This window comes from Vigna umbellata, chromosome 7 (assembly GCF_029865625.1).
Source record: "Vigna umbellata cultivar VRB3 chromosome 7, Vumbellata_1.0, whole genome shotgun sequence".
Lineage (NCBI taxonomy): Eukaryota > Viridiplantae > Streptophyta > Magnoliopsida > Fabales > Fabaceae > Vigna > Vigna umbellata.
The window spans coordinates 28496988-28508053 of NC_142171.1; the positions used below are offsets into that span (position 1 = coordinate 28496988).

At 32.8% G+C, this 11066-nt stretch overlaps 1 protein-coding gene across 1 annotated transcript; it reads left to right on the forward strand.

Moving 5' to 3' along the window:
* The first annotated feature begins 471 nt into the window (after window positions 1-471).
* Window positions 472-4459, forward strand: LOC124835220 (uncharacterized). Its single transcript, XM_088095032.1, has 7 exons — window positions 472-642; window positions 1404-1599; window positions 1682-1872; window positions 2360-2444; window positions 2879-3059; window positions 3147-3303; window positions 4062-4459. The coding sequence occupies exons 1-7, from the start codon at window positions 487-489 to the stop codon at window positions 4122-4124; spliced, it is 1029 nt and encodes a 342-aa protein (XP_087951158.1). The 5' UTR covers window positions 472-486; the 3' UTR covers window positions 4125-4459.
* The last annotated feature ends 6607 nt before the right edge of the window (window positions 4460-11066 follow it).

Here is an 11066-nt window from a genome sequence, read left to right on the forward strand (position 1 = left end):
AATATCATACTTAAAATGACACAATTATAATACTTATGACCCAAATATCAGAATTAAAATTACACAAACTAAAATCCAATAGCTGCAATACTTTAAAAAAACAAATGAAACTTTAATTCTAACTAATTAAAATAGTACAAATTTAACTACGATTTTTTTTTTCTACGTTTACATTGCATGATATGAGTGAGAAACTAGAACTTCCCAAAAAGTACAATGGAGGAACCCAATTATTTATTAGGTTTTTTCTAACAGAAAGAGAATAACAGCATCCCACATGCCACGTGGTCCCCATTCAATTTCCTCATCCCGATTTTCATCCCTCCGATGCATGCAGATCCAACGGTTCCGAACCTTCCACGATCACTCACAGCAGCCTTTGATTACACGAATTCGACATGGTTCACGTTGCTCCACGATTATCCTTTCTGCACCGTCAGATCTTGAAAGATCCAACGGCCACAGTCGCGTTTAGAATCGCAGAACATGGCAGCGGGAACAAGAGCTGAAGTAAGAGAGAGAGAGAGAGAGAGAGTTGGGTTGGTGGAGGTTTTCAAGGAGATGGAACGAAGTGGTGGGATGGTAACTGGGTCGCATGAAAGGAATGAACTTGTTAGAGTTAGACACGGTTCCGATAGTGGGGTTCGTTCTTCTGGCTCTGTTTCGACATTTTTTCTTCGTTGGACTTTTCTGAAGACCATGTTTCCTGTTTTTCTTTTTGGCTCTGGGAGTTTTGTTCTTTCACTGTGTGCGACTGACTTCATAGTTTGAGTTTTTATGCTTGCAATGCAAATGGGTCATGCAAGTTTTGTTCTTTCTTGAGAGTGTGTTGGAGTGCCTTGTTTTTCTTCTTCTCCTTGCATGGAGGTTTGGGTTGGATTTCTTTTTGCATTTTTTTGGTCGGTCAGCTAAACATTGTTTAGTGGTGTTGGTAGGATGGTTGGATCTTGATGTATTTAATTGCTGGTGTGATTCCCTATTGGTGGTGGTGTTTAGGAGTTGAATTTGAATTTGTAATTTGCATGTAGTGTGTGATTTTGAATCAACATCTGGCAGGTGGTAATTGATAAGGTTTTTCTTTGAAACAGTACTGCCTAATCTCTTAGATGATGAGCCCATTGGCACTTGAAAGAATTTTGATTGCAGGTTGCAGTCTGGTGTTGGTAATGAAAAATGCTTGTTAACTGTAATTAATTGTCTGATCCTGATCATACAAAAGATTTCATGGAAAATTCATTAAAAAATCTTGCCATGATGGAATCTTACTTGTTTGTGTCCTTCTAAACTCGTATGGATGGGGCTTGTTGCTTTTGCATATCGTCTTGCAAGAGATTGATCCGCATAAACTTAAATTTTGGTCATGTAATTCTAATTCTGACTTGTATAATTTCTATACTCTGCAGTCTAAACCCTTGAAGAATTTAAATGGTCAGATTTGTCAAATATGTGGTGATACCATTGGATTAACGGCTACTGGCGATGTCTTTGTTGCTTGTCATGAGTGTGGCTTCCCACTTTGTCATTCTTGTTACGAGTATGAGCTGAAAAATGTGAGCCAATCTTGTCCCCAGTGCAAGACTAGATTCACAAGTCAGCAAGGTTAGCCTGTGCATAAATGCTTTTTGTTTTTGGTCTTTCCCAAATCAGAATTTACAATGAACAAGATGAATATGGATATCAGAGGGTGCTGGAGTGGAGGGTGATGATGATGAAGAAGAAGATGCTGATGATCTAGATAATGAGATCAACTATGGCCAAGGAAACAATTCCAAGGCAGGGATGCAATGGGAAGAACAAGAAGATGCTGACTTCTCTTCATCATCTGGACATGATTCTCAAATACCAAATCCCCATCTAGCAAACGGGCAACCGGTAAAGTATTTACCTGATTCTGTCGTTTATCAACTGGGGTTAAATCACAAGTGTAGCAGCAAAAATGTGTGAACTTGCACTCGCACCATTGGTTGAAGTTATGCATTCTCAGACTCAATTACTCGAAGTTGGACATGCTTGAGTAAAGTTTGAAAATTATGAAAACCTCGAAGATATACTCTTATGCTTTTCACTTTTAATGTTGTGATATGCTTAGTTATATACTAGACCGTAAATTTGATTTCTAGCATGTAATTTTGTATTTATCACTTGTGTAGCTTAGCTTGTTTAGATATAGACAAGTATGCTACTAATTTTGTTTGAGCTTTGTAATTATTTACTGTAACAAGTGTTATGTATGTTATATTTCATAAAATAATGTATTTTACTTATAGACTTCATTGACATCATAGTTGGTACATCATTATGCAACAATGATACACTAAATACTAGTACTAATATAAACTAATTGTTCTTCTATGGTTAGATGTCTGGTGATATTCCATATGCTACTTCTGATGCTCAATCTATGCAAACTACATCAGGTCCTATGGCTAATACAAAGCAACCGGGTATGAAGTTAACCAGAAGTGCCGTCAGCATATCACATTTTATGGCTATCTCAACTTTTTTGAATGAAAAATGTCTTTTTATAACTGTTCCTATATGAGTCTTGGATCTTACAAAGAACTCAAAATTCTTCAATTCCTTGAAATTTGTATAAGAGAAAATTTTCTTTATAAAAGTTGTGGACTTTTAATTTCGCAGAATACCTTTACTGTATGTGATTAAACTTTTTAAAATTAAATTACGAAACATCCTTTTTCAGTATCTAGCATCTTGACTTAGGAATTAATATAATATAGTTTTAGTTTTGTTATAAATGTTCTATATATAAGAGGCCTTTTTGTGTTGGTTTGTTCAGAAAATAATTAATGTTCAGAAAAGGACTGCTATTGTATTTTACTTATTGTGGGTTTGAACTTGTGAATTTGGAAAAATACAGGTCTTGAAAGTGATGAAGAGATAAGGAGAGTGCCAGAGATTGGAGGGGAAAGTGGTGGAACTGCAGCCTCTCGGCCGGAAGCTGGTTCAAATGCTGGTGCAGAACGTGCTCAGGGGACGGGAGAGGGTCAGAAGAAGAGAGGGAGAAGCCCAGCTGATAAAGAAAGCAAGCGGCTTAAGAGGTAGGTATAGATATAACCTTGGTCATGTCTAGCCTCTACTGAAACTTTTCTCCTGTGACTCACTGAGGGAATTTGAAATGGAAATAGGCTATTGAGGAACAGAGTTTCGGCCCAACAAGCGAGGGAGAGGAAGAAGGCTTACTTGATTGATTTGGAAACAAGAGTCAAAGACTTGGAGAAGAAGAATTCAGAGCTCAAGGAAAGACTTTCTACTTTGCAGAATGAGAACCAAATGCTTAGACAAGTATGCTAATTTTTCTTATTTTGTTAGCATGGCATCATCATTATAACTATATATACATCTCTCTAACTCATTACTTACTCTACCTATTTTTGACTTGTGTGCTCTAAAATTTGTTTTATAAAGGAACAAAGGGGATATTCATGTTAGCTTATGCATGGTTTATGAAACCATCAATATCAGTTTAGTCTTTCAATTTGATTGAACGAGTTTCTTCATAAAGTTTTATGAGAGTACAAAATAAGAAAAAAATTAAACTGACTTTTCCACAGGTTAATTAGTTTATGCATGAGCTAATTTATGCTTATGTAAAAGTCAGTTTCATGTTTTTGTTTACATTTTTTCGTCTAGAAATGTTTATGGAGAAGCTCATCCAAACATGTCCTTAAGCTAGGACTTCATATGACATCAAAATGGTTAAGAAAACCTTGAGTTATTGGATGAAGTGGAAGGAACTTGGTTCCTTTTTTTCCTGTTTTATATGCGCATCGAAAAAATACCAAGGTTTCATAAGCTTGTTACTTCTCCTATGTGCTCATAGCAGACCACTTTTGGTACTTATTTACTAGAATACACTACCAAATTTGCATATTTTATACCGATGTGTGTTAAAACTTGTCTTTGATGATAATCACAACAACCCAAGTGAGATTAGTAGTCTTTGGTTGGGAGAAATCTGTAGTAGGAAAAAAAAAAAGTTCATCAGTGCTGTCAGTTTTGTTTGGCTTTATCTTACTGAGTCATGTAATTGCTCTTTGTAGATATTGAAGAACACAACAGCAAGCAGGAGAGGGAGCAATAGTGGTACCAATAATGCTGAATGAACATAATGGCAAACGATGACAGAAAACTTATAGCTGGAGTAGATTTAGACGAGTATATTAGCAAGAAAAAGGGTATATTAGCAAGAAAGAGCAAAAACAAGTAATTAAACATTAGTTTTGATGATTCTTTTCTAGGTGTGCTTTTGTAATACAGTGAAGTAAAGGATGAACCTCAACACATGTTTTATCCTAAAATATTGTAATCTGATGTTCCACTATTTATGAGTAATGTAATTATCATACAAAAAATTTTAGTCTCCTTGTATTTTAAATAATCATCAAACTACTTGATTACTCATCATGGTTATGCACCATTTGGTGAGGAGGTTCATTAATCATTTGTCATATATATCTGATTAAATCACTAATGAATTTGAAAAAGATTGATACTGATATACTTGTGGTGAAACATAAATATGTGCTTGAGTTGGCTTGATAATTGGTTAAAGAATTCAAAGGATCGAATGTTCAGTTTTGGGTTTTACGATTTTGCGTTTGATTTTGAGTTTTTCGAGTAATATTGTTAAAATTGATCTTAGAACATGAAATTTTGTTATAGTTTTGTTTTTAAAAAATGTTTGATCTCTATTCTTAAACAGTATGGGACCATCAAGTAGTAGCTAAGCAATGAAGATGAATATTAAAAATGTGAATATATCTATATATGGTTTTTAGTAAAATCAATATACTATATTTATCAAATTTTAGGAATGAATGTTATTGTGTTAAGCATTATAGAGCATGAGGGTGAGTGTTTGTAATCATTTTACTGAGTTTTTAAGTAAGATTGTCATTGGGGTGAAACTGACAATTATTTTCAATTAAAAAGTTGACACTTCATTTTACTTTTTGGACTTTGGTTCTAGATTCCAATTTAACTTTTACCATATTGCCAATAAAAACAATTAATTTAATGTCTATTCTGAAAGTATATTATTTTACTTTGAAATTTCCTTTCAGTAGAGTATTGACTAACACTTTTTGAAATTACTATATGCATTGAGAAAGAAATAAAATCTTATTTTATATATTTAGTCTATATCAATATTTATATCATGCAAATTACGTACTTTAGTAAAGATTAATATGATAAAAGAAGAGATAGAGGTAAGGTAATAAACAATAAACTTTTGTCTTTATATCATTGGTATCTATTTAACAAAAGATATTCATTTATATTTTAAATAATATATTATTTATCAAAATAAAGTAGGGTGATAAAAATTACTTAATTTTTATTCGTACAAAATTTTGTAAACTTAATAATTTCAGTTCAATGTTTGAATTTTGAAAAAAAAAATGTTATTAAGTTAGTCCTAAAACTTTAAACCCTAAAATTAAGAAAAATAACTATGATTTTTAATATGATGTAAAGTGTGACGTGAAGATGTATGTTTTGTTTGGTTTCTATTTAGGTTTGTGAAAGGGACTAGACATAAATTGAATTGATGCATATTTATTGTCATAGGTTGATGATTTCAACACTATTCTTCCAATTCTAACTACAATCACAAAAAACCTAATACCTAACCTTTCCCCCACAAAAATTACAACAAATTGCTTATAGGTATAGTAAGCTCTTGTAGCCCATTAATTGGTGAAACAAAGTCTTTATGAAAACACTAAAATTGAAATTATTGTACAGTTCATTGTTCTTCTCTTCAAATATTAAATGTATCTATCAATGTGGTGTTAGTCTGAAATGAAATATTTGTCAAGGAAAAATTTTCAAAGAATTCCTTGTTTTACAAATATAAAGTGCTAGGAATACATTTTGTAACAATTGTTTTAGATAAGCCTGTGTTGAAATTTATTAAAACAAAAAAGACAAAATTAGTACAAAATGATCAATTTTAACCTACGAGAGTGTGTAAAAAAAGGATTTTCAAAATTTTCTCTTTGTAAATTTAAAAAATGAATAATAATTTTTAAACACCGAATTTTTTCAAACATTTATTATACACATGTTACCTTTTATTAATTTTTCTCTTTCTATATATCATATCACTGTTAACGCTTTTTTTTTAATAAAAATGAGAGTGTTAATTATCATGTTGTGTGTATCATCTCACACGACAAAAAAACATCAAACATATGCAACACATTTAAATATCATATGCAAAATAAATAACAAGGGACCAAAATTGACACATTAATTTCTAAACTGTAAAAAGATAAATCAAACATGTTTCTGCAAAAGTTAGGATAAATAAAGTTAGAAACTTCGTCAAGTATAATATTGAAATCTAGTACCAAGTTCATTATTTAGATTACTCTCTATAAATTTGAAAATCAATATATAAAAGAATTGGATAGCCCACGGAAAAGGCACTGAGTTACCTAAACAATAACATAAGGATAGCCCACGGAGGAGGCACCGAGCTACTAAGACAATAACAGAAGAAAAACCCTCAAACGAGCCACTAAGTTATCTATAGGGTAACATAAATGAAAGCCCTCAAACGAGGCACCGAGTTACTTAGACGATAACTTACTTAGACAATAACATAAGCAAAGCCCTTAGACGAGACACTGAGTTATCTAGATAGTAGCAAAAGACCACAAATGTGACACCTGAGTTACTTAGGCAGCAACACAAGCCCACAAATGTTGCACCCAAGTTACCTAGATGGTAACATAAGCCCACAAACGTGACACCCGAGTTACCTAGATGGTAACACAAGTTAAGCCCGTTAGCACCTTAGTCTACCTAAACAATAGCATCAAATGAAAAGCCAGCTCAGGTAGCACCCGAGCTTGCCTAAATCAGCAACACACATAAAGTTTGCCCAAGTCAGCCATACAAAGCTTTCTTAGATAAATGACACTAAATCATACCCAAGTCAATAATTAAAAACACTCAAGGCAACATCCATGGTCAAAGACAACTACTTATAGTCTAGCCGAATGACAAATCCACCTGCAAATATAAAGTCGGCTACGACTTAGCCAAATGGTCAATTATAGTCACAACAAGCATTCCTCATACACGCTAATCAAACTTTTGAACTTAAAGGGGCTTATGTACATATCTGGTCCAACAAATAGGCTAAGTGATATGTTTCAACAAGGTCCATTCAGCTTTATTGACCTAAAGTGACTGAACGATATTCTGAGATAAATTTGTTTGTGCAAATATTCATATATTAATAGTATATGTGATCAAATCTCGATATTTTGATTACGTCATGATATTTCTTAATACCATACATTTACATAATATTTGGTAGATCAGGTAAGGTATCACATTATTACTATTATTTTGCTAATGATCATATATATATATATATATATATATATATATATATATATATATATATATATGGTAAGTTATTATATTTTTTGATATTATTTTATATTTTCTTGATATTATCAGTTTTTACAATAAATATTATAGGGTCGAGAAACCTTATAAATACATGTTGGAATTTTGTGACTCAAACAACATTTGGTTGAAGGAGTCAAATAAGTTAAATAAAAATATATTCCTATCCTAATTTTTAGGAGAATTTTATGCATTATTTAATTAATTAGGTTTAATAGATATTTCTCAAATTAGTTACAAATTCTGTAGTATAAATATTTATTGCTTATGCTCAATAAAACAACAACATATCAGTTTCCCTTTCATTCTTTTGCCTCTTATACTTTAAAACCCAACAATTGGTATCAAGAGCAAAAAAGGATTTTACGGGATCTGTGATATAACCCACAAACACCTACAACCACAAAATAGCCACCACACATAAGATGGAATCTCAAACATCCTTTACTACTATTTTTGTACCTCTATTTGATGGACAAAACTATCAAATGTGGGCTATCAAAATGGAAGCATATCTAGATGCTAACGATGTATGGGAAGCAGTAGAAGAGGATTACGAAGTGCCTCCCTTGCCAAATAATCCTACGGTTGCTCAAACGAAAAGTCACAAGGAAAAGAGGCTTCGAAAATCCAAAGCCAAATCAATTTTGTTCACAGTCGTATCTCCAATCATTTTGAACAGAATAATGACGTTGAAAACGCCATATGAAATCTAGAAGTTTTTGAAGGAAGAGTACGAAGGCAATGAGAGAATCAAAGGAATACAAGTAGTGTTCATCTAGCTGGGGAGTAGAGTTGAAGTTTCTGTACAAATGACCCTTTTTCCTCTGGTAATTGATTACAAGACCCCTGTAATCGATTACCAGAGGAAAAATTGTCATTTGTACAAAAACTTCAACTGTACTCCCCACCTGGATGAACAGCACTCCCCAACTCTGTTTTTCTGACCTTTGCTACTTGTTTTGTTTTTAACTTTCTCCACCGAACTCCAAATGACTTGATTTTTGTTTTGTTGGAATCTAGACTCAAAGAGCTTTCAAATAGGTGTCAAGTGCATCAAAAAAATTTACCCCACTCAATTGTGGACAAAATAGCTCATATAGGTGTTTAAACCAAGGTTGGTGAAGTTCATATAATTGTTTGGTTTGTGCTAGTAGAATCACATCATACCTTAATTATACTACTATTTTACCTTGAATTATGGAAATTTTATAAAGAAATAAAATAAATTAGAATAATATAAGAAACATGAGACAATAACGTGATAGTAAACTCATTTAGGAATCTTAGAAAAATGTTGTTTTGGGGAAATTAACTGCATCTACTAAATTGGTCTAAAAATTATGAGTTAGTAATCATTTCAAAGATCTTTGAGTCTACATTCCAACAAAACAAGAATCAACTCATTTGGAGTTCGGTGGAGAAAGTTATGAACAAAACAACCAGCAAAGGTGAGAGGTGGTAGAAATATATAAAACGTTAACTTTAAGGAATTAACTGCACCTACTCAGATGTCCAAAAATTATAAATTAGTATTCATTGGAAAGAGTTTTGAGTCTACTTTCTAATAAAAAAAGAATCACATCATTTGGAGGTCTGTGGAAAAAGTTATGATTAAAATAGTCAGCAAAGGTCAAAGTTGACAGCATGTTATCTTATACGTATATCTTTCTCTCTTGTTGTCAAATCTATTATTTATTGAAAATGCCTTTTAAAATTTATGCATTATAACAACATTAGATGACATATTTCTTAATTAATAAAATGAAAAATTTTCCTATGAGACTCCGAGAAGGGGTGTTACAACAATGGTCATACACCTCACCTCAGTTGGAGAAAACCACCTAAATGGACATTTTTTTTGAAGAAATAAATGACCTAATCTCATTATTGGTGTAGGGAGCACACCCAATAACATTGAACTCACTCACCCATCTCAAAAAATGAAAAATTCAACAAAAATAGAGCATGGGGAGTAGTGTTCATCTAGGTGGGGAGTACAGTTGAAGTTTCTGTACAAATGACCCTTTTTCCTCTTGTAATCGATTACAAGACCCCTGTAATCGATTACCAGAGGAAAAATTGTCATTTGTATAGAAACTTCAATTGTACTCCCCACCTGGATGAACAACACTCCCCAACTCTGTTTTTCTGACATTTGCTACTTGTTATGTTCTTAACTTTCTCCACTGAACTCCAAATGACTTGATTTTTGTTTTGTTGGAATCTAGACTCAAAGAACTTTTGAATGACTGCTAACTCCTAATTTTTAGACCACTGTACTAGGTGAAATTAATTTCCCCAAAATAACGTTTTTCTAAGCTTCATAAATGAGTTTCATTTCAAGGTATTGTTTCATGTTTGTTATTTTAGATGGTTGAGTGAGTTTAATGGTCATGAGTTGTTTAGTGCACCAATTTATGATGAACTGTTATGTACTTTTTAATTTCAAAGCTTGTGGTTTGATGAATTGTTGATACGTTTTCCTATTAATGTATGTGGTTTTTAATATTGTTATAATTTTTCATTACTCAATACCCTTCATTATTCCTTTTTTATTTGTTTAATATTGAAGTATTCCAGCTTGAAGTATTTCAATAATGATCCATCTAGAAAACATTCAAAACACAGTCAAAAGGACTCCAAAATAACCCTAGGGAGTGCTTAAGTCAGGCCTGGGTAGTTCTTGTCAACTTTCAGTACAAAAGGAGAATTTTTCCCTTGTAAGCGATTACATGGTCCCAGTAATCGATTACAAGTGCATCTATCCTATGTCAATGGTGCAGGACCTCACCTCCCAATGAATGACGAACAAACTGCAGAAAAAATATATATTTTTGGTTACAAATAACCACCAAAATGATCAACAAAAACCAAAAGCAAAAGCCCAACCCCAAAATACGAATACGGAAGAGGAAAAAAGTACGTACCTTGTTTGAAGAACCTATGTCAGTGGACGAACCCATTGCACAAAAAAAAGCTCAGAACTTCGACACAATCGACACCGAAGGAGACACTTTGAAGAAACCAATGACGAAGATCAATGAACGTAGATCGTCGAAATCACAAACTCGACAGAGAAAGAGAGACTTCGAATGGGGCCAGCGACGACGAAGATTGTTGAGCGTTGAGAGAGATTGTTGAACGTCGAGAGAGAAATGTTCAAATGAAACTCATGAAAACCCTAAAATTGAGAGAGGAGAGAGAGTGTTGAGCGAAGAAGGGTGCTTTCGGAATAATGAAATCTGAAACCCTTATCCCTTTTTCAAATCAGATTTCTTAAAAAAAAATTCAAAATGGTCCACTACAACGCTGACACGTGTCATTGTCAAAATGTTATCAAATTTGCGTTGTCGCGGTCCAAATGTTTAATATTTGAATTTGAATTTCGTACTTCTTTTACATAATAAATTCTATACAGTGTCAATTAACTAGAAGTCATAGTGTAAGTTTTAATAAAATATTACAAAACTCACTAATCAGTCATGCCGATTAACATTTTACTTAGACTATTAATAGAACATGCACTCTATTTTTTTCAAAAGAAGAGTTTGTGATGAATTTAATGTGCATTAGAGAGTGAGAAATAAGGTGAGAAGATGCAATTATTTGTGATA

Excerpts from the sequence above, each read along its gene's own strand:
- LOC124835220 (XM_088095032.1), top strand. The coding sequence starts at position 487 with ATGGCAGCGGGAACAAGAGCTGAAGTAAGAGAGAGAGAGAGAGAGAGA. Across the intron at positions 1,873-2,359 it reads ATCTAGCAAACGGGCAACCG|ATGTCTGGTGATATTCCATA; the intron begins GTAAAGTATTTA and ends TTCTATGGTTAG. Across the intron at positions 2,445-2,878 it reads GGCTAATACAAAGCAACCGG|GTCTTGAAAGTGATGAAGAG; the intron begins GTATGAAGTTAA and ends GGAAAAATACAG.